The sequence below is a fragment of the Paramacrobiotus metropolitanus genome, unplaced genomic scaffold, assembly GCF_019649055.1.
Source record: "Paramacrobiotus metropolitanus isolate TYO unplaced genomic scaffold, Prichtersi_v1.0 Parri_scaffold0000192, whole genome shotgun sequence".
Classification (NCBI taxonomy): Eukaryota; Metazoa; Tardigrada; class Eutardigrada; order Parachela; family Macrobiotidae; genus Paramacrobiotus; species Paramacrobiotus metropolitanus.
Genome location: NW_026570412.1, coordinates 46,952 through 70,937, shown reverse-complemented (window position 1 = coordinate 70,937; position 23,986 = coordinate 46,952). Strand labels below are relative to the sequence as shown.

The 23,986-nt window shown below is 43.8% G+C and overlaps 2 protein-coding genes and 1 long non-coding RNA gene across 3 annotated transcripts; 2 read left to right on the top strand and 1 right to left on the bottom strand.

Annotated features, from left to right (window-relative positions):
* Nucleotides 1-10,674: 10,674 nt before the first annotated feature.
* Nucleotides 10,675-15,267, top strand: LOC129600742 (uncharacterized). Its single transcript, XM_055499305.1, has 2 exons — nucleotides 10,675-11,460; nucleotides 14,551-15,267. The coding sequence occupies exons 1-2, from the start codon at nucleotides 10,938-10,940 to the stop codon at nucleotides 14,679-14,681; spliced, it is 654 nt and encodes a 217-aa protein (XP_055355280.1). The 5' UTR covers nucleotides 10,675-10,937; the 3' UTR covers nucleotides 14,682-15,267.
* Nucleotides 15,268-15,737: 470 nt separating this feature from the next.
* LOC129600738 (uncharacterized) lies at nucleotides 15,738-20,056 on the top strand. Its single transcript, XM_055499302.1, has 3 exons — nucleotides 15,738-16,160; nucleotides 16,852-17,869; nucleotides 19,054-20,056. The coding sequence occupies exons 1-3, from the start codon at nucleotides 15,803-15,805 to the stop codon at nucleotides 19,574-19,576; spliced, it is 1,899 nt and encodes a 632-aa protein (XP_055355277.1). The 5' UTR covers nucleotides 15,738-15,802; the 3' UTR covers nucleotides 19,577-20,056.
* Nucleotides 20,057-22,228: 2,172 nt separating this feature from the next.
* LOC129600739 (uncharacterized) lies at nucleotides 22,229-23,230 on the bottom strand. The gene is made up of 3 exons (XR_008692119.1): nucleotides 22,997-23,230; nucleotides 22,633-22,874; nucleotides 22,229-22,505 (listed from the first exon to the last, which is right to left on the bottom strand). It is a non-coding gene; the product is annotated as an uncharacterized LOC129600739 (long non-coding RNA).
* Between the last annotated feature and the right edge of the window lie 756 nt (nucleotides 23,231-23,986).

The window sequence follows — 23,986 nt, the reverse complement described above, 5'->3', positions numbered from 1 at the left end:
CATTACAAATGGTTGCAGCCAGCGTGTTGCCAAGCAACTTGCATTTCTTTCAGAATGTGGGTCGGATCGTTCAGAATGTGCAAAATGTGGTTGACCGTAAGTTGTTACCTTAAAGCGTAAACGTTTTCCATCACTGCGCAGTGCGCGGCGTTGCTTTTTCGTTTTTAAGTCCACGTGTGCTATAGTTCTGCAGAAAGTCGTCCCCATGCCTGATCTACTCGCTGATCACCAAATTAACACTCGCACTACTTTGACTGCCGATTCGGCAGGTAATGCCGTTTAACAAATGTAACTCGTAACGCTCGTGAGCGTTCTCGTCAAGGTTGACCTGTATTCCTGTAAAAATCAATTTTCTATCTAGCTGCATTTATGTTTCAAAAAAATTTCAAGGCTGAAAATTATAAATGACGAAAATTCAAGGACTTCCGGCGCTTGAAGCAATCACAACCGCCCGGTGTGGCAGCGGAATGCAGTTTTCATCTTGCAAATTTTCGAAAATTTCCATTTTTTTCCTTTTTGGTTTTTCTCACATAAAGTGTTTTTTTTCTGTCTGCTGTAACGTGTAGCCTTATGGGCGCCCACGTACCTTCGACGGCGAAACAGCGGCGAACCCGGATTGTGGCTTTAATGCCGAAATCTAAGGTGCGCACCGTGGCGCAGCAAACACCAGACTAATGAGATCGGATCTACAGCCAGCGCAGCTGTGCTGTAGGTCCGTCAAAACACCACAGAAATGTGTGGGATGGAAATCCCCAGAAACAGCGAAACACAACAGGGAATGGCCAGTCATGAAGGCGGAGCTATCGGCCTTCACACTGCCTTCTGTAAAAAACTAAGAAAACGTATTGAAGAATCATTTTGAGTTTAAAAAAATTGCCCGACTGGAACCCGAATGGCGCGAAATCAGCCTAACTGCCTTTACGACACATACGAGTAGGCAACGTCAATCGAACGTGGAGTATTGCGAGTGTTAAGACGCTATTCAGGAATCAGTCTTGACGCAAATGATAGCCACAGCAGTTAGCACAGGATCACTGATGTCGCTCAGGAACGCACAGGGCGAACACTCAATGACTCATTCTACTATTCTACTGAAAAGACTGCTAATTACTTGTGAAATCTACGTCGAAGTCAATCAAACCAAACCTTTTTACAGAGAAAAAGGTTTCGTTCTTGTACGGGACGAAATAAGAACAGTGTCATTTGCTTGCTGTAATGGATTATTCGTAAATACTGCTGCACACGATAAAATTTTTCCTTTTTCTGTCGTAGCGGTTGTCATGACCAGCAAAAAGCATGGCGATATTCAGAAAATAGAGAATTCAAACGGGTCGCTGGAGCATGTCAAAGGTCATCGCTCACTTTCCCAGAAGCCGTGGCTCGCACATCCGGCCGGCTGGCCGCATTTCCCGCATTTTTCCATTGCGAAATCTATCTGTGTTTGCGAGGTAGCCTAGGATTTTTCGTGTAACGTCGTTAGTGAGTCAACGCGGAAATGTGTGAGGGCGCGTGTGGCCATTGGGGTGCTCAACCTCACGCTTCGCCAATGTCCCTAAGTGGAGAGCAATATTTCACTTATTAGAAGGTTAAGTTACAGGACTTTGTTAAATTACTTAAGGGATGCGCACTCAGATTTGTCCTATTGTTCCATGGTGTTCACCGCTTATTCAGCAAACCGTAACCTCTACAACTGTCAATAAAAAAACCCTAAGCAGCAGTAATGAACTCAGGATACTCTGTAATGTAATAATAATCTGTATAAGGCTGTCGCATACCAGTTTTGCTAAAGAGCGGTCACTTTATCGAGCGCCGATTTCATTTTACTCACACAAAGATTGCGGTACACCGATATCTTTCTGTTGATCGAAATGTCAGTAAAATTTTACACCGTGTGTTATGCGGACAACAGTTTGCCATAGACATTAATTGTATGAAGACATACAATTAATGCCATAGACAGTATGCCCTAGACATTAGTTGTATTGTTGGTTCACGTTGATTTGGCTGCGTTACATTCCAGTGCTTCACTACCGAGACCTCTTGCTGTCAGTTAAGGCTAATTATTAATACAGTCATAACAAAATTTTCGTTATGTGATGATGTACTTATTGTACTGCACGCCGAACCGTTATACTGTGCGTCGATCTGAAAAACAATTTCTTTATTGAAGCACCGATAAACTGATTTTGTATCTTCCGGTTACGATAAACCTGATCAAATGAAGTTTAGAACGAAGAATACACACTTTAGTATCCGTACTTAGCAAGCAAACGAATGTCAAGTGACGACATTCGAAATGCTGCTACATACGGAAACTGCAGGCTACCAAACAGTATGTGCGTTAATGGTACAATAATGTGGTTCGCTAGGAAGTAAATAAAGTAAATTCGTAGTGCTACGATAGTGTCCAACCGGAGATATACTTACGGTAAATTAAGGAAAGGCAGCGGTAAACTTACGGTAAAGGCAGCGGAATCCCTTATGGATCCCGTTTTTTTTATTCTAAACTGATCAAGGACATCAATACATTACCCTAGTTGATTCCTGAGATTTGGTGATATGAGTGATATGAGGTGCGCGAGCAGGAGCGCGGGCATGGACGACGGTGGCTAGAACGGATACCTGAGTTGGATTGAAAGCGCTTTGCGGTATGACTTGGTGTGTTGGCGTAAACTTCCAGTTCTGATACCCAATACATGTTACGCTTTGCCTATTGCACTGCAGGGGAATTCTAAAGATCACGCATACAGAACGCTTGGCCGAAATGGCCGACAATATCATAATATTGCTTCTAACGGGTACGCCATGATCATTGATCTGGTTTCTTTCCAAGACCAGTAATGGCTACAGTAGGAAGCAAGGCGCAATTGTCATGTGTTGCCTCCATTTCAGCACTGGCGCGGCGGATGGTGTGAAGCTACCGCACCATAGATTTCCTTTATGGCGAACCGGTGACGGTGGTGGACAAAAGGATAATCGATTTCTAATTAAGCATAAAATTCAGTACAAGCCACTTCGTTGCTTATAATGTTATCCGGGTTGACGCAGGGCCCGTGGAGTGCAGGCAGCCCAGCAGCGACACTTACGCCAATATCAAATTTGTGAAATCAGCGTACTTTACACCTGCAGCCGGAACACCTTCACTGCGCGGGCGTAACATCTTTGTGCCGCTAATGCAGAACCAGTTTTCAACCGAGCCAAGGCTTGCACTAACATGTACCGGCCGTCTCGACTGCAGCCGGGACTTCAACCCGTGCTTTATCTGGAGTAGCATTTCGCGCCACAAGCGGACAGCGGGTATCACCATTTTCCGGCTTCTTTAGTTGCCTGCGCTCAAGCTCTGATTATGATTTTGACCGCTCGAATTCTGATTCTTTCTTCTGACGAGCCAAAGTTTAGTAGAAGTGCTGTGGTGGCAAGTCCAAACCGCACTTTTTCGTACAGTGAGCCGTATCCGATTAGCATATAACTCAGTGCTCACTGAACGAAAAGGTACGGCTTCGACTTGGGTAGGTTAAAAACGCAGTGGGGCGACCCTGAGTGAGTGACAGTCACTATACTCTTAATACTCACTGACTCACTACACTCGAATTTGAACATAACGAGAGCGTACGTTAGTTCGAGCGAAGGTGATCTCAAGTTCACTGAGGGCGGCGCGGCAGCAACGACAACAGCGACAACCAAGTGATCAACAAAAGTACAGATAATTTAACAATCGTTTTTCTTATAGTGCTTGAGCTATGATATTACAGTATATTAAACAACTTTCTACGGCGTTTCCATCGGTTTTATCAGCTTTATGCACCATATTTTCTTCTCTTTTGCTTGACTGGATGGTTTTTTATGCGGCTAACAGCTAAAGTTTCTGAAATGGCAATAGCTGTCCTGAGAACCATTAACAATATTATCAAATTATCCTGAGTTATTGAGCATTATCAGTAATGATTAATTAATTATTATAATGAATATTAATCGTTGTTCTAGGCAGACAGAAATAAAAATCGTTACTCTGCGAACTGGTTGTTCAGTAATGTTATCGTTATTTTTATTTTCTTTTCTCAGCAACCGGCTGCTGTTGGTTAACATGAACTTGAAGCATTGCACAGTACGCTGCTCGCAAGGTCTATTCCGACTTATGCAGCGCTGTGCTTCCGGTATCTGATGCATATACAGGAAGCACAGCTGCCTTAGCAAGTGACCTTTACAACGGATGCTGTAACGTCGTTCGTCGCTGTGGGCACAAATGTCGCTGCATTTGTCGCAGTTGCTGTTGCAGGGCAATCCTTTGTCCCGGAAGCTTATCAGCGGCAGCTCGTCACCTTTTTGGTGCACCATTAATAGCGACAGCTTTTTACAATATTCACAACGCGGATTCTCATAATAATTACAGGTTCGTAATAATTCAGCTGCACATGTGTTTCCGTCATGATGGTAACAATGACGATTCCCTTACAACGCTGAACTGCAAGCGTTTGAAGGTTTAGCCATTTTTCGGTTTCCAGAAAATACGATACACTTTGGACCGTGTCAGTACGACAAAGAGGAAGACATCCACCCCAAGCATGTCCACCGTAACGAACGAGTCCAGCTCTCGCATCTTCGACAGTGGCACCCCGCTGGCACCAATCCCGACGATGCAAGAGCCTCTGACGAACAACATGCTTTGGATGAATCATTCGATACCACACAATACCGCATTCGATGCTGTTTTTGTGGAACACAGTGAGAGCTTACTTCGGGTTCGGCAGTTACTTCGGTTCCGCAAGAACCTCTGACGAACTACGTGTTTTGGATCAATCATTCGATACCACACAAAACCGCATTCGATGCTGATTTTGTGGAACACGGGGAGGGCCTACTTCGGTTTCGGCAGTTACTTCGGTTCCGCAAGAACCTCTGACGAACAACATGCTTTGTATAAATGATTCGATATCACACAATACCGCATTCGATGCTGTTTTTGTGGAACACGAGGAGAGCTTACTTCGGTTTCGGCAGTTACTTCGGTTCCGCAAGAACCTCTGACGAACAACATGCTTTGTATAAATGATTCGATACCACACAATACCGCATTCGATGCTGTTTTTGTGGAACACGGGGAGAGCTTACTTCGGTTTGTGCAGTTAACCGGTGTCAAAAAAACACCATTATAACGAATTTACAACATACAATCAGGTTCATAATTACGATTATAACGAATGTTATTAAATACAATCAGGTAGCCACTCATAAATATTTTGATAAAAATAAAATCAATGCAGTGCTTATATCAGTTTCAGTGTAATGCAGCCCTTGCACAGGTTATAGTATACGTAAATATTATATCAAGAAAAAGATCAATATTACGCGCGGCTGGGTTTCAGCCAGGTCATGCAAGTTGTGAATGACGAGCAGATCAACGCACTTCCGGTATCGGTCGAGGTGATACGTACTGAATCCAGTAAGGACCCAGATTTATTGGAAGTCATGCGGTACGTGAATGGTAAATGGCCCATGACCGTACCAGAGAATCTGGTCAGTTATGGACGGCGAAAGAACGATTTGACTACCCATTCAGGATGTCTGTTATGGGGCGCCAGAACGTTTATACCAAAATCTTCACGGAAACGTATACTTGAGTACCTGCACGCAGCACATTCAGGTATAGTCCGTATGAAAGCGGAAGCGCGGAGTCACTGTTGGTGGCCTGGCATTGACAACGAAATAAGCGAGGTAGCAGCCGGTTGCGAAATATGTACGCGAGCGGCGAAAGAGCCACAGAAGGCTCCGTAATCACAGTGGCCGGTACCAGCAGGATCATGGCAGCGGATCCATATAGATTTCGCAGGCTCGTTTAAGAACGAAATGTTGTTCATTATCGTTGACGCGTTTCCAAAATGGGTGGCAGTTCTGATTATGAAATCGATAACTTCTAAAGCCACGGTAGCAGTGTTCTCGAGTTTATTCGCAAGTTACGGCGCATGTTCTAAAATAGTTTCAGATAATGGGACGCAGTTTACGTCCGAAGATTTCGCACAGTTCTGTAGCAAGTGGGGCGCTAAACATCTAAGGTCACCGCCCGGACATCCACAGTCGAACGGCCAAGCCGAGCGATATGTGGACACGATGAAGTCTGCGTTAACAAAAATCATGTCTGGTGGTGAAATCACCATGCAGGAGGCGTTAAGAGAGTTTTTGTTGCGATATCGAGCAACGGTACACCCGATAACCGGGAAGACTCCAGGAGAGTTATTCCTAGGGCGGAAATTACGCACCGAATTTTCGTTAATCAATCCCACAGAGAGGTTCGTTGAGAAAGTGGAGGCTCGACAGAGATACGAAAGGAATTTTAATCAAAATACTAAAGAGCGAAAATTCACGGTAGGACAGCTAGTCCTTGTGAAAGATTTTCGTAGCCGAGAAAGTATGATTGGGTTCCGGGAAAACTAATCGAAGCTGTGGGACAGCGGATCTGGATAGTGAAAAGTGGTAAATTTACATGGCGACGCAATGTATGTAAATCAAATCATACCACGAGCGTGGTATAGCGACGACGAAGCAGCGGAAACAGCCTGAAGAGGCTAAAGAAAACAGATGGAAACCCGAAACCCGCAGTGTAACACGTACCTGTCAGACGAGTTGAACGTCCTCGTAAGGAGCCAGACAGGTATGGCGAATGGGTTAAGCAATAAGTATTATTTTGATTTATAAATAATGACGAGAAAAGTTTTCAGCTGCTCTTGAGAGAAATTACGCGTGCGGTTGTGTAGCAACAGATAATACGTAGATCGAAAGGAAGATACGTAGATCGAAAGGAAGATATTGAAAATTTTTTTAATTTCATAAAATTAATAGCAAACAATATAAGGAGTTGAAAATGTGTCCGTTGATCAGTAAATGCTTGGAACGCGCAAACAAAACAACGTTCAACTATTCTCGCCTAAGCGTGTGTTTAAGAAAGCGCATCGTCCAGCACGTAAGTGCTATCATAATATTACTAAACCTTAAGGTATTCCATCGACTTGCGTGACGTTACGTTACGATAGACGCACTGGGAAACTCAGTGGGTAACCACTGCGGGTTCGGTATTGATAAAAGCTTTCAAATTCATACAATTCCTTCCTGTTATGGCTCAAAAACCGCAGAAAAAAATTCTAAGTTTGGTAAACGGAAGTGGGTAAATGAAACGTTGTCAGGAAAACGAAAATTTTAGGGATTTACGTTCTTATCACTAGCATAGAGGTCTACATGGTGGTGTGCCACAGACATCCCTGCTGATCGAAAATCTGTGATTTTTAACTTGTGATAAAACGAAGCAACTAAAACCTGATCAGCTAAACAAAACAAAACAATTGAAATTTGATCAGTCAATCAAAGGCATCAAACAATCTAATTTTAATCAAAACAAGTGATTTTTGGTCAGAAGGAGAAAAATTCAATAATAATTATTATTTCGTATAAGTTCTTGTTAATTATACAAGGGACAACCACAAGCGTATTGTGCTATCCGCGACGAGTTGTGCTTGAGGTATCAAACTGCGACTAAAAAATCTAAAGTGGGCTAATTTTTGAAAGAAACTTTTCCTTTTGAAATTCTTAGAAAGCGGATTACATTGGAAGCTATTTTCGCGAACGTAAATGAGTTTCGAATTACCGTAATACGAATGGAACTGTATTCACTTGGTTTGACGAGGATGCACCCAGGGAATTCCTGAAGCCAGAAGAGATTGAGTCGGTAGCTGGCGGCAAATACGAGGATAATTTAGCGAAATACTGCAGTGATCTACTTGCAGTGGATGCAGTAAGAGAACAGCTGCCGATGGTTATGAAACTGAAAGTTTTAAGGAGATTGTTCAGTCGTCATAGGAATATCTCCACTATTGTTATGATTTCAAGAAAACATTTTGGCCTTCAAAGTGTCAGAGAATTTGTCAAAGTGCGTTAAACTGAAAACGGTTTTAACTGAAGATCAGCTTGTGCTCCTTTCGCCTGGGCGTTTGGTCACTTTCCGTATCATGAAAGAAATGACCGGATATACGAATGACGCTTTTACTGGAACGAGGTGCTTTTTGAAAGCGTGTGTTCCAGTTTAGCAGATGGACACCTTGGACAGTTTATGGCGAAAGGCTTAAGCTGAAGATCCGGTCGTCATTACATAAAGTGTTTTATAAAAAGCCGCCGACCCTCATCAACAGTGATGACCTAATTCCATTCAGTGCCTCGTTTTCTAATTACGAAAAACAATATTCTGCGGTATTTAATGACGATAGTGTACGGCGGAATGGCCTTGTTGAGGTAAACCGGGGGCTTCAAAATCTTAATCCGTATAATCAAAGCCCTTTAAAATTAGCTCGATCTCATGTAAATCGGAAACGGAAGCAATGCGAATGATACAAGGAACATTTATACTGATAAAACAAACAAGTTGAATGGCATATTCGGAAAATTAGCCGATGCAAACGATTTAAACTGTTGTTAGTGTTGTTCTTTCGAAAATTGCAATGGTGTTTTCATTTTTCAATTGTAAAGTAGTTTTGGAAATGAAGGAATTCTTTTGTCTTCACTTCGCGATTAATTTGAAATTCTGGTTCCGCATAGTGTTGGGTCGGCCCGGCCCGGTCGAGCAGAAGGCCGGGCCGTCGTTTACACGGCCCGAGCCGCGGGCCGATCTGGGCTGCGGCCCGACATGACCCCGGTCCCCGGGCCGACCAGTTCCCAGGCCCGTTTATATGCGGAACTTCCGCATATAAACATTTACCCGTGAGAATCGCTTTCGTTAGTTGTACGGTAGGTACTACGTCAATCTTGCTCTTCAAGAATCACAGGAAAAATATTCTAACATGAATACGAGGAAAGTGTCCCTTAAATTAATATACGCGTTTTTCCTTACCATAAATTGATAACCTAGACCGCATTGTGCGAACCTGTCAGCCAACATGGGCTGGCAGCGTGTAATAGAAACTGAGGGGGGCGTTATGTGAATTATTATGTGAATTATTACTTACTCGTCGCTTCATAGGAATTTGATTGGCTTGATAACTTTACGTGCTTGGCCACCTCCATTCTTAGTCCGTTCCTGTAGATTAACAGCTGATGAGAAAGTTCACGCTAAGTATAGCACTCACATCTCTTTTCGACTCAACCACGCAGCATAAAACAGAGTCAATCTTTTGACCTTTCGGGCCAGCAGAAAATTCCTCCTCTTCGGAAAAAGTCGGCCAAGCATTATGGTTTAATCACTCTAATGGAGACCGTAGACATGTGAAATTCGATTCTAGACAGCGCGTAGACGGCCCATGTATACAGACGAGAAAACAGCGGATTACCTCCCCTAGACGTCTGTGATGCAGACTCCAGACCTTGTGTTGCCAAGCAACTTTTACTGCTTTGCAGGATTACTGTACTGTAAGGGTGTAAATATAATTACTGTACTCGGGCGCTACATAGTCTACATGGAATTCCATGAAAAAATTCGGGTCCCAGCTAGACTGCTGATGGATCGCTGTTGCCGGATTACTTTACAGTAATCAGCAGTCGAGCATGCAATGTAAAGTGAAACTTTCCTGTCTGTGTCTGTGGCCATGTTTTTCGTTTACACCTCAAATAAAATAAATCAGCGAAATAATGAACTTTTTCTCGAAATTAAAAATAAAAAGTCGATGTTTTAATAAAAGCCGATGTTTAATATCGATTTAAAACTACGTGTTTGTTATAATTACACTTAGTTATTGCCTGGCCCGCGCTCAAGCTCTGACTCTGACTCAGACTCTGACCGCTCAAACTCTGACTCTGACTACTCAAAGTCTGACTCTGACTGTCTAAACTCTGACTCTGACTGAATAACCTAAGAATAACTTATTTTTAAGAAACTCTGTAATTGCCTCTGTATTAACTAACAACTCAGCGTTAATCTTAGTGCCGGTATGACGAAAGCTTAGCTTTGGTCAGGCCCGCGCTGGCATTTTTTGGATAAGGGGGGCGGAAAGGCCGCCGGGGGGGGGGGCGCCAAATTTTGGAAATCCGAAAAAAATGAAAAAAAGCTTTAAAAAGCGTACAAAATACAAAAGAATGATAATAAGCTTTAAAAGAAACCCAAAAAATTGAGAAAAACGCAATATTTATTTTTTAAAAATTCGAAAAAAATCAAAAATTATAAAAATTTAAAGCGCCCCCTGGCGGCACGTCTGCGGCGTATTTTCAAGTCTGCCCCCCCCCCGGCTCCGACAAACTGAAAAACTGAGGGAGGCGGCCGACCCCACCGCCCCCCGCGCTCCAACGCGGGCCTGGCTTTGGTAAAATCGGATATTTTGTGGCAGCGGACTGTGCATCATTCCGGTCACAAATAGAGCTGATTCTTTCTTACAGTAAGTGGCAGTGTTGGTACTTTAAATTTCCAAAATCTTTAAAACGGAACTCTCATAAGTACACGTTTTTCTGCTATTCCGTGAGCCCTGATAGTCTAATCATTAAAAAATGTTATTGGCAGTACAATGTTATCGGCAATACTAAAGCCAGTATGACAAGCTCTTATTCGTACTGGATAGTTTAGTTAGTTACTGAAAAAATTATTAGTCTCCATAAACTACTTAAGTAATTATAAAACGTAAGAGTACTATGGATACTTAAGCGCCTTGACTTAAACGTTTTATCTGCTCTTATGCGAATGCGCGATATCACAGCAAACTCGGGATAGATTACGCCGGTAATCTAAGTATTATTGTACGGTGATGACGCGTCTCTCTTGTGCAGTGTATCGTGTTCATGTCCGTTTTGAATACTGGTTGTTATCATGCCCCTTTTGTGCCTTGTTAACCTATCAGGATCCACTCACTAATATGAGCTTGCATGCCAACAGCCAGGCGACCATATATAAGCATTACCGCATGCACGTGTTTACCGCGTTTAATTGCCATTGCAATGTTGCTGTAACTTGCAAAATTTTTCTTAATTTGTAAATCATGGACGTTCCTAAGTCAAAAACTGCCCTGCGTAAGTTGCAGTTTAAGCCTTTGAAAGACCTTTGTGATCATTTGAATGTGCCGTACACTTTCGACGATGACAAGAAGAAGCTCCTTCAGCTCCTGGAGGCTCACCTGTTCACCGACAACGAGCCGATTGCCAGAGTGGTGGATCTGTTAAAGCTGGACCAGACGTGCCTGGAGGAAATGGAATCGGAGGGCGTCACAACCAGATCCATTCTGCTGACCCTGGGAGAGTCGTCTCAGTTTCCAGACAACCTGAAGTTCCTTACCCGCATCGGGGTGCGTTGCATCGTGGAAAAGTTCATTCGTGCCGGTTTATCCTCCCAGAAGCCATCGAACACCCTCTCCACTGGATACAAAGAGTCTCGTCGTTCCGGGTCATCATCCCGCAGTAGCAGCCGACAGCGTGGCACGGGCAGAGGGCAAAGCGCGAAAGGTCACCGGCAGCCGGGCCCCGTTCCTGTGCCAGAGCGCCCCTTCCGCACTCCAACGCCTGGAGGTGAGTTGTGCGATAAAAAGCTTGCACGCTCTTTGAGTGTGATTTCTGTTAGTTCTGGTGAGAGCGCCAAACAACAGTCATCCGAGTGCGGCGGTGGCCACTTCCCAACGGAAGCGCGCAACCTGAAACGTCCGCATGAACTGGCTTGCCCCAAGCCGGGTGCCAAGAGTAATACGGTGTCGCCATCCGATTTATCGCTTGATGAATTCGCTGTTCACAGCTGGCGCACTGCAGTTAAATTGTGTAAGACCTTGTCAGGAGAGTACGCCCACACTCTGCTTGAACATCTAGAGTATAATGAATTTTTATCTGCAATGCGGTGTAACTTTGATGACAAATCTGTAATGGCGTTTGACCACGATTTTCGACATTCAGCTAAGGAAGAACAGTTTTCGCTTAACGATTTCCAACAGCGTAACAGTATCGGCGCTAAGCACTTTCATGCCGGCAACCGCCGTGACGCGAATAAAGCCGGTAATCAGCAGCTTTTTCGCGGGCGCGGTGGCTCGATTACGAGCCGCTACAGATTTGCCTGTTGTTTTGCCTTCCAAGAAGGTAACTGTCCCCGTTCTGCAGCTTCCTGCTCTTTCAACCACGTCTGTGGAGAGTGTGGTAAGCGAGGACACAATTTCCGTGAGCATCGCGACACCGGACACACCGGTGCCGGTGCTTCTAATCGAAACGCAGTTTAACTGTTTGGCACCGTGCAACTCTGACAGCTCAGAGTCAGCCGGTCTGCCGTCTGAAGAATTAATGGAATTTTGTTGTTTGACCCGGAATTATGCCAACTGGGTCACCGAGCTCTCTGGCGTCCATGACGCTGATTTTATTCTAAACGGTATCCGTGAAGGATTTCGTATTGTTAATGACTGGAATGCAATCGGGCCAGCCGATTGCAAGAATTACCCCAGCGCTCTTAGTGACGAGACAAAGCCTGTCTTGGATAGGCTTTTTCGCGAAGAGCTGCAAGTAGGTCGCATTAAGGAGCAGAGAGAGAAGCCTCTGCGTATACAAGCCATAGGAGCTGTCCCTAAAAAGGAGACTGGCTCTGTTAGGCCTATTACTGATTGCAGTCGTCCTATTAATGATTCTTTGAATTCCTTTATTGAGGCTCAGCCATTTTGTTTTGAATCTATTGACGATGCATTGCAATTAGGAACACCTAATTGCTATTTCGCGGTAGTAGATATTAAAGCAGCTTACCGCTCGGTGCCGGTTCACCCGACACAGCGGCAGCTGCAAGGTTTCCGCTGGGCGTTCAAAGGAGAACCTGAAAAATATTACGTTGACCGATGTCTGTGTTTCGGGTTGGCGAATGCACCGGCAATATTTCAAAAAATATCGCGTGCGCTAGCAACAATAATGCGTAAGCGTGGGTTTTTAGTGGTTTGTTACTTGGACGACTTTCTATTAATTGGCAAAGATTACGAAAGTTGTAACGCAGCATTATTGTTCTTTTTAAATTTGTTGACGAGGCTTGGTTTTTCTGCCAAATGGGAGAAAGTAGTTGGACCAAGCCAACGCATAACCTTTCTGGGGTTAATTATTGACTCCGTTTTTCAGCGGCTGGAGCTACCAGTTGACAAGCTTGAGAAACTGTTGTGTTTAGTAAAAATTCATCAAGAGGCAAAGTGCATTTCAAAAAAAGAACTGCAGGTGTTAGTTGGGCACATGTCGTTTGCATCCAAAGCGATTTATGGTGCCCGTACTTTCTCAAGAATTTTTATTGATGAACTTTCTCTGCTGGAGAAGCCTTGGCATAAGGTAAAAGTCAACCGGCTTTTGCGCCACGAGCTGCTTTGGTGGGAGCAGCTCGCGTCCGATTTTAACGGCCTTTGTCCGTGCCCATTCGGTGTTCCTCGAACACTGGTTACGGTTTGCACGGATGCGTCCTTTAGCGGCTTTGGTGCGGTGGTTAATGGCATCTGGCTCGCCGGAACTTGGGGCACCGCATGTTCAAATATCCCCTCAGGGTTTGAACAGAACTGGTTACCGCCGCCGGACGTACATAATTCGATCCAACAAAACATTAATTTTTTGGAATTAATCGCTGCTTGCATTCCCCTAATAATTTGCGCCCCGTATTTACAAGGGGCGAAAGTGTTGGTGCTGTCCGACAACACGCAAACTGTTTCGTTCCTCAACAGAGGAACGACTAAAAACCTGGAGGCCCTCAAATGGCTTAAGCGTGTGTTTGCAGCGAGTGTAGCCCATGACTACAAGGTCATGGCCACGCACTCGGCTGGCGTAAAAAATGTGCTTGCGGATGCTCTTAGCCGCTTAACGGAAGCTCCGCAGCACAGATCTCGCTTTTTTTGAATTTTTTAAAAGCAGTTTTCCTGGCCCTAAATTGCCTTTTTGTGGTTGTTGCAGTTTCCAAACTGCGCCGTAGATTATCCGATCTCCGGATTAAATCAATGGCAATCACCACATCGAAAACGCGGGCCTCGCAGTGGAAGACTTTCGTGACCTTTTGCACGCAGTATAAACTGCGCGCCTTGCCAGCTAGTGAGGAAACTGTAGCCCTCTATGTTGCGCATTTGTCGAAAAATTTAGAATTTTCAACAGTTAAAAATTATGTTGCCAGTTTGATCTCGTTTCATACATTTAATAATTTTATTCCACCCGATTTAAACCATTTCTCTATTAAGCAAGCCTTGTCAGGCCTGCAGCGCATTCGCACTGAACTGCCGAACAAGCGAGATCCGCTGTTGCCCGCGGATTTGCTAAAAATCTATGTGCATTTAGTTCTGTTGACAAAATATATCGCCGCTGTTTTTGGGCCGCAACTGTGGTTGGGTTTTCCTCACTTTTGCGCAGCGCCAACCTTTTCCCAAGCAAAGCGGGTTGTCACCTGCTCGCCGGCGACGTTGAATTTACTCAGCAAGGCGCAATTCTGTCAGTTAAAGTTTTGAAAACAGATCGCTTTCAACAGAAAACGATCACCATACCAGTTTATAGACTGGGACAGAAGAAACCGCTTTGTCCTGTTAGGGCATTGCGCAGGCTGCTGGAATCTACACCAAGCACGCCCCAAAGCGCCCTGTTTTCCTATTTTGATAATGGGAAAATAATGCCCATGTGTTCTAGCATTTACAACAACCTTCTATCCTCGTGCGCCCACCGCGCCGGCCTTCCCGCCTCCCGCATATCCACCCATTCACTACGCAGTGGAGCCGCAACATTTTCCGCATCAGTGGGGATATCCACCGCATCACTAAAAGCCCAGGGACACTGGAAAAGCGACTGCTATCAGCAGTATGTGCGTCGGGACGTCGACTATCGCCTGGAATTCTGTCAAGCCATGCGGGAAGCCCTTTGCTGAGCTGCTATTCACCATCCAGTTGCCCTTCTCTCTTCATGTTGCCTTTTCCAGCTTCCGTTCTTTCTTGGGGGTTTTTGGAGGTTGTTCTGCCGTGTTGTTGTTCAGTTAGCGATAATAAAATCACCCCCTTTGTAAAATCGTAGCGTCTCACCAAAACAATAATGGGATAGATTACGCCGGTAATCTAAGTATTATTGTACGGTGATGACGCGTCTCTCTTGTGCAGTGTATCGTGTTCATGTCCGTTTTGAATACTGGTTGTTATCATGCCCCTTTTGTGCCTTGTTAACCTATCAGGATCCACTCACTAATATGAGCTTGCATGCCAACAGCCAGGCGACCATATATAAGCATTACCGCATGCACGTGTTTACCGCGTTTAATTGCCATTGCAATGTTGCTGTAACTTGCAAAATTTTCTTTTTTCTCCTTCCTTGTTTAGAGGTTGTTCTGCCGTGTTGTTGTTCAGTTAGCGATAATAAAATCACCCCCTTTGTAAAATCGTAGCGTCTCACCAAAACAATAATGTGCGCCAATTCGCGAGCAACCGGTTTCCTCTAAACCACAAGCAGAACTACACAAATCAATAAGAAAATGCTTTGAGAATACAGTTTTAGTTCTTGTACGTAAGTCTGGTACCAAATTGCCATTCTGATCAACAGAGATGCGATGTTAAATACTCGTACTGCATTTTCCTTGCAATTCAACCGACTGCGCCCGTTTTCCCAAGCAAACTTTGTTATCATCAAATGGATGCGAAATCGTTGCATTACACTACCCAACTGCTGTAGCAAATCGATGAGTATTTAGACGCGGTTATTGGCTTTAGTGTTTACAGTTGATCCTGTTATCAGTTATGTAAACCACTAAGTACACAACACACATTTGCTTGAACTGGTATCGGCTCGTTAAGTGTGCCACAGCTCACTGTGCAATCAGCGTAAAAGGATGGACCAGAGTGGAAGCGTTCTTTCGTAATAACTTTAATAACTTTTTCATTATTACTTTCCTTCTGAAATGGGGACCGAGTGGTCGAAAAATCCAGATAACCCCGACGTGGAAACGATCGGTAGAAATTGCCGGTATCGTTACTCCGCCGGTAAGGACTTCATTGGCAAGGGAACATTTGGTGTGGTCTACAACGCAACAATCACAGAACGCGGCGATTACACCGGTGCCGATGTTGTGGCGGTTAAAGCTGTTAAAGATGTTCAAAGGGAAATGGCAATGGATCAAGAGACCTGGGACAAAACACTTGAAAAATTGAGAAAACTGCCTGAGTTATCGCACCGGCATCTCGTACCGTATTACCAGATCCGCATTAGTAAAGGCCCTGACGGAGGGACCATCGAGATAATGATGGAGCGCTGCAGCGGTGAGTTGAGAGCTTGTTAGCATGTCCTAAAAATGGAAACCGGTCAGTCGACAGCCGATCCGTGGCTGACAAAAAGTCAGTTATAAAATCAACAAACAGTTTGCAACAGGCACATATTGTATTCCATGCGCATAAATTGCCAACGCTAGGTACAAGCATATTTGCGCCTGTTTCCGCGATTTGCCTTAAAACGAAGTTAGTTATACATACCATAATATTACCAAACTAAACTAACGTTAGTTTGGTAATATTATGGTTATACATATGCTGTTCATTGTAAAGTAGCTGTTTTGATTTGCTCATCTGTTGTACTGTGGCGTTCAGCGCCCTACAGCGTCATAAGGGCAGATTGGTGTTGTGCCTGTACAGCACTAGCGTTATTATTACAATGTTTTTAAGTTAAATACCGCTTCTTCTTTCAAATTAGTGGTATACAGAAAGAGATTAAATTTTTGGATTGTAGTGTCAAAAACTGTGGAAAAACTAAAGCGGAGTATTGAATTTTCATATGAGATAGAACGGTATTCCCGATTTTCATAGCGGCACTGGTAACATTATGTGTGTAACATCTTCCCAAAAACAAACAGCGAAAAGCCCTTTCGCAGAAGTGAGTATCAATTAATTGCAATTTATCTGTAGATGCTCTATCAACATCATTTCACGACAATTGTATCGCTTCGGTGCCTTGTAGGTGATCTGGCATCGTTCTTGAAGGAAGCAAGGAGCAACACCAACCTCCTCAACCGATACGCAGATGTTGAACGTTACTGCCATAATATAACAACAGGACTGGATTTTCTGCATCAGCAAGGAATAATTCACGGCGATCTGAAGCCGGCCAACATTTTAGTTAAAAATCTGCCGGACAACACTAAGCATTTGTTAATCGGTGATTTGGACGATCTAGTGCTTATGCACGACAAAGCCACATGTTCGAAGGATATATCCCAGCTGCGGGGAACGTACAGCTATATGTCACCGGAAATGCTGAAAAAATTCAATCTGCAGATAGCCCAAGCGGAAATTGGACGGAAAACCGACATCTGGAGTTTGGGTTGCATAATGCTGGAGATTGCTGAATGCCATATAAACCGGGATGACACAGAAAAAAAATTGGAAAAAAATGGTAAAATAGTCAGCCTGGGCAAGTCCAACATCGACTTTGCCTCACGCATATTAAAAGGTTATGTGCCGTTTATCGGTGATGACATACCGGCGCATTTGGCAGCCTGTGTGGAACTCTGCTTGAAGCCAATTCCCAAAGACCGCATTTCCGCCAGGGAATTACTGCAAAAGTTGCCGGCCATAACCATAACGGTAATTTCGAGTATTGCCCATTTCGGTGAATTGGAAGTACTACATTTCGATCCCTTAAACATGCAACTGCGAGAACAGAAAGTGTCGGTGCCATACGATTTGCCGGCTGAATTGTACCGCCTCCAGCTTAGTATTCCTAACAACGAGCTGACCTTTTACGCTGTGAGGGACAAAATGAAACTAGAAATGTACATGTGGAATATCGATCGGAACACGTGGCGCATGTTTTCCCCAACCAGCAACAAGTCGAAGCTCGTCGGTTGCTCCAATCCCGTTATCATCAAGGACCTGATTTATTATCTTCGGGAGCCAGGTGATGGTTGTGAGTACGTGGCCGTGGACATGCGTAACGGCCAGGAAATTTTTGCGAGACCAGCACCTATTAAAGCCAGGTACGCTATCCATAATCACTTATAAGCCTTCCTAAACATAAAATCGTCCGAAGCACCAGGACAGCTAACACGTCTGGCGGACGGTTTGGTCCTTAAATCGTTCTACCCGCCTGGGAATCACTACAAAGTCCGAGTACTAAAATTTGCTCATCCAGCTTTCTCAGAGTTTGCGATTGTACAGTATACGGGAGTGCCGAGCGCACATTTGTACTAGGAAATTTTTGTATGATCGTAGATTCGTATCGGAACGTTTGCATTTTGGTCGTACAGTTCGTATCCCGCCCGGGGCGTCAGACCAAAGCACTTTCATACGAATTTAAAGTCTGGCAAGGGGCGTTCAGATACCAGTTCACACACCACTCACCCATCTCTCATTTTAACGATCATTTTAGCGCAAATGAAAACCTCACTGGTTATCTTCCTTTACTGATTCTAGAAAGGAAGAAAAACTGGATAGGTAAAATTTTAGGTGGTCTTTTGGTGGTCTCCGGATGTTTCGAGTAGTTTATAGCCAAAACTGACGATTCATGGACCAAAACAGCCGCTGGACGTGTTAACTTCCCGGGCGTTTTGGACGGTTACACATGCTTTTAATCCAAAACTGTTGCGTCATTGGCTATATGAAATGCAGAATCTGAACTGAAAGGGATACACCATTTCTGCTATTTAAATTTCTATTTCACCAGCTCAAGAATTTTTTAAGGTCAGCTTTGCAACCTTCATATGCAACGTTCAATTCAAAACCCATGCCTACCAATTAGAAAATTAATAAGAGAATCAAGTAAAGTAAGTGCGCTTAGTGACCAACTTACAGTTCCTTATCTGTATGGGTAATGTCGCACTTCCAGTGCGAAACCGTTTCTATCTTCCGTTTTTATCTGCCAGACTTCTGGTTACGCAGGTTGAGAAAGAATGGAAGGCTATCCAAAGTAGCTGCCCTATGATAACCAGAACCAAGAATAAATTTGATCACGCACTCGCAAGAGGCGGAGATTCGCCTTCGGGCCGTATTCGAAGTGTCTGAATAATTGCTTTCTGTTGGCGAGACTAAACCAGATGCAGTAAACAGGTCTTTAGTAGCAAAATTTCAGTACAAAGCAATCGAGTATTCGCAGTCAGGATCGACAAAACACAACCCTGTGTAGTTCGACTAGAGCAACTCTCAACATGTCTTTTTCTTGCAGGCAGGACATGATCGCATTAGCTGAATGTGATCAAAAGATTCTGTACGCCCACAATCGAGACGGACGTGTTACGGCGCTGGAACTTTACGATCCGGTTGCCGACCAGCGGAAACCCTTACCGGACCTTCCACAAGCACGCAATCAATTTGCCATGACCTTCTCCAACGGGTACGTGTATATCATTGGCGGAAAGATCATTAAAAAAAAGCAGCCATGGGATGCAACAGCAGGCTGCATCCGTTTGAACATCGAAACTGACGCCTGCTGGGAAGATGTTCCGTCTCTTCGGGAACCACGATACCGACATTCAGCGTGCGTGGTCAACGACACGATATACGTCTTTGGCGGCCGCAATGCGGCGGACGGGCATCTGTTGGCCTTTGAAATGTACGATACTTGGCGCGGTGGGTCCTGGTCTACCGTCGTTTTCTCGCCACACGAGCAGCAGCTACTACAAAACATGCGCGGAAATCTCACTGAACGTTGGGATAGGATAAGAGCCTTTGCAACTGCTCGATGCTGAATATGCCTGGTTTTTCTCCACTGACAAACTGACATGGACATCAACAACTGGTTGATTTATTCGGCTATGATTTCCAGAGTGGAGCTGCACGTCGCAAGTTGCTGTTCACATCCCACCCGTCCAGTCTCCGCATCATGTGGTCTTATTGGTTTTTATTTCTCTACGTCAGGTTTTCTCTCTTAATTTAATTAACAATGCCGTCTGTTATTAATTCATGTTCAGTGTCATACTCATTCAAAAAACTTTCTGTCGCGTTTCTATCAAGTTTCACTCCATCTTGAATTCGACGCTATAGAGCTTTCGCAAGTTGTTCGATTTTCGCAAGGGAGGAAGGCCGAGATAATATGTTCAACACATTACCGTTACTACGATCACAAGGTTGTTTCAGAACTGCTTTGTACTCTGTATGTCTTGCAAATTTCTTATTTGGTGAGGGTCACTACCCTCACCGAATAAAGTTTCTTACTAGCAATATTTTATCAGTACGTACTAGTAGACCCCGCGCAAACTGCGCGGAATAAATTGGCGATAAATTGTTATTTACGAAAACTGCAGAGGACAAACCAATGACTACAAAATACAAATTTAGTTTTATTGAGCGGAGCGTATAATAATAATAATATACAATAGTTTCACTGGCAGAGGCAGACAGTATTTGCCATATACCGTACCTATTGGTTGACTACTTATCGTAACTTATGTCGTAAATTATTCTTTATTTTGGCCATAGTTCACTGACATATTAATAGGAGTTAAAATGTATCACAGTTTACTAATTAAATGTTTAGGGCCGCTTTGAGAAAACATTGTCGTGTTCCGCTGACTTCAGATTTAATCTTAAATCAAACCCGCAAAATTTGACAATTTCCATTATTTCTAGGAATACTGTATGCCTTTTTTTGCAGTTATAAAAAAAAGTTTTTAAGCTTTTCCCAAATCAGTCAGCAGCATATGCTGGTGAGTTGTCAAGAACTACAAATAAGAAAAACTCCATAATTACTGTATATAGCCGTATTACAGTAATTCTACTGGTTCAGATACCATTCTGAGCTTTGTTAAATTTTAGCCAGTGCGTTGTGACGGACAAAACAATCCAGTGATACGACGGTACGACCACCGATGTTAACCTTTAGACCACTTAGAATAAAAATGCTTTCCGGTGTCCAGTTTCCTCGTACTGCTTACACACCTCCTACTGGGTTTTTTAGTTTTGACCTTTGATGGGAGATGATCTGACGGATTGCTTTATAGCTGGTGGAAATACGATTAGAAAGCGGATAAGTTTGATTTTTGAATCTTCTGTTTGTTTTAAACTTTTTAATGCTAAAAAATGCGTTTTTTGTTTTAATAAAACCGCTTTTCTACGTTCCTTAGTCTTTTGGAAAATATTTTAATCTCCCCTCCCTCGTCCCTCCCCCTGCGGACATTAAAAATACGCGCTCCTCACTTCAGTCGCCGGAAAAGACTTGGGCCGCCTTCCCTCCCTCCCCTCCCCCCCGGCGGTGGTTAGACTGGAACCTTGTCCCTACGCCCGGCGGGACTGAGACTCGTTGTTTTGCTCAAGCAGTCCACATCATTTCCAGTCGAACACCAAAATTCCTGAAATCGAATTTCAGTCTCTCACAAAATAATATGTTTATTGGCGATTTCCGATGTTTATTGGCACGTCATCACGATGTTGCCAAAGCCAACCGCCCTGGGGAAGCAGTTTCAATATTAAATCTAATCAACCCGTTGCGAAAGGCAACTACTTTATCTTTGGAGTTAGAGGCGTTCCCACTTTCCAGAAGATTCCGCATGTTCAGTTTTTAAAAATCATCACTTTCAAAGCCTACATTTTTTAAAAACTAACTCTTAATAAAAACTTTATGAACTAAAGGCAATTGGATAACTAAGGGACACCAAAGTTCCATCAAGTGTAGATGAATGCTTTTCCTGAAGTTTTCCTATGCTGTTCATCAGGGTGGTGGCGTGGGTGGGTTTGCAGTGGTGGCTTCTCCACTTTTCCCATAGACTTTGTATGTTAAGATCTTTTAAGATTTTCTCGGAAACTTCACATATTTTCAAAAAACTAACTGGTTTCTGCAAATCTGCAAACTAACGGCTGTTAAATGACATATAGACATCAAAGTTTGGTTCAGTGGCTCGCTCAAAAAAGGGAGACAGAAATGGAATTCGCTAAGGCTTATTTTATTAATATATAGGATGATATTTAATGAGCCTTCTCGTTTCCCATTCAAGTTTAAGATTACTTGCTGCATGTTTTTATCCTATCCGGCAATGGGCAACTAAATAACTGTTAAGCAGAGCATCCTTTAAACTAAAAAAGGACCATAATCCTATTGCGTTTTGCTGTATATAGTGCCGCGAAATACAGTACTCACGTTCCAAGTGAAAATCGACGCGAGCGCGAGTCGCTCGCGCCTTTTGGCCAGATTGTACGCAGAATACAAAATAGGAACACTGAACACCGTAACTTCGACATGAACTTTAAGCTGGGTTAAACACAATTCCGTTCGTTAGAACGCCTCACGAAAGCGCATAAATACACTGGCAAAAGGAAAAAAATTAATCCCGAAGGCCACACGAAAACTTAGTAACCCCGGGACACTAACTGGTAAACTACCATAATAATTATCGACCGTGGGTCAAGTGGCTGAACAAGTATCGCATGAAACACAACTGAGACAGACGACCAGTCTCGAAGCGAATGGTTAAAGCACAAGATAAACTTCAAATTTCGAAAGGCAAAACAAGAATATCGTTTGCCCGATCGCTGGGAAAAATGGCCATAGACGGATCCTTCAGTAGCTGGATCATCAAATACTGTAGCCAGCGTGGGAAAGTGCGATGGCGATCCAGGGTCAATCATAGCGAACCGATGGAAGCCGATGAGTCGATATCCTCATCTCCTAGCAGCTGAACAATCCTTAAAAAAAGATAGAGTACGAACATTACAAACATTAATTCATGTGCCGATAGCTCAACACTCCAGTGGAGCGCTCAAAAATTGCGGGCGATAGCGCTTACATCGGCAAAAACCAGCTCTTACCTACTTGGTGAGAAAGCGCGACATGCAACGTCCATCCAATGGGCTCGTCCGACTGCAGCTTGTCTTTCAGGAAGCTTTCTTTGATGGAAGTTAGAGGATCCGGTACGAACCGGCTGAAGACCTCCAGGTCTCGATGACGAATGTCTGCGTGAACTCGAGAAAGTCATTCAGCCGTTCCTCTGTCCAAGGCCATATACCGTTCTCGCGCACCACCACGGCTTTGTCCACGAATGCACCAAGAATAACCTACACCCGGGAAGAATATTACTTATCATAAATCACCGAACCAGAACGGGTAGAATGTTATCAGAAATCACTGAATCAGAAAACATTAGAAACGCAAGAAAACATACCCGTAGAAAACATACCCGTAGCATCAAAAATTCGTACGATCGTCTTTCGCCAGAAGCATTCTTCAAGCGTGTTCCTAGCTCACGTAAAAATTTCATACAAGCTCGGCCGACTACACCAAAAGTCTCGGAAGCTAAAGGGACGAAGTCGTACTCAGGCACCAGATATTCGTACTTTCGGCACTTTTCTTTTTCCGCTTTTCTGGCAGCTTCTCCGGCTTTAGTACTGCTGCTAATGACTTTAGACAAGACTACTGTGTCAACACATGTTACGTTCCAAGCGAGTCGTAGTCCGTTTCTCCATGACAACTGCGACACACCATCCGGCCGGCGCTCATCATCATCGTTGGTCCCTCTCGGTTTCTTCGCCTTAATTTTTAAAGTGGCTGTTTTGACGATGGTTTATATTGCTGCATCGAACGAAGTGCAGTGCATCCAGGGCTTGTGTCAGTCACCTTAAATAGGAAACTGCACAACGCAGATAACTATTACTTGACAAAGTATACACTGCTTAGGGAACGTATTTAACCGCAAACCGGCCAGTGCTAAATCTGAACACTACTGCATTTTAGGTGCAAAATAAAGTGAATCCTTCTACGCACCGTGAGATTTCGAACGGCTCTGACGATTGGTTGTCCTTTTCTGATGATTTCAGTAATTTTGAGTATATATTATTAATATCACGCGAACCCACCCCTGTCTCACCATGGTCAGTAGCGTTTTGTTATATTGATGATTTCTATCGAATGGAGAATACCGACTATGATACAATGCATTTTAATAGTGTTCTGTTCCCTAACAGATTTGAAGTCAGTTAACTGTGAGACTGGACAAGTGCAGCAGCAAATCTTTTGCTGAAATACGGCTATCGGCGGATACACACAAACATCGTTTGATGCAGTGATTAAGATCAGCTGGGATCTTCTCAGGAATGGATGGAACATATCCTTCGACAATCTTTGATGTAAAATGAAATCCGGAGAGTTCTTTTTCGACCTTGACTCGCTC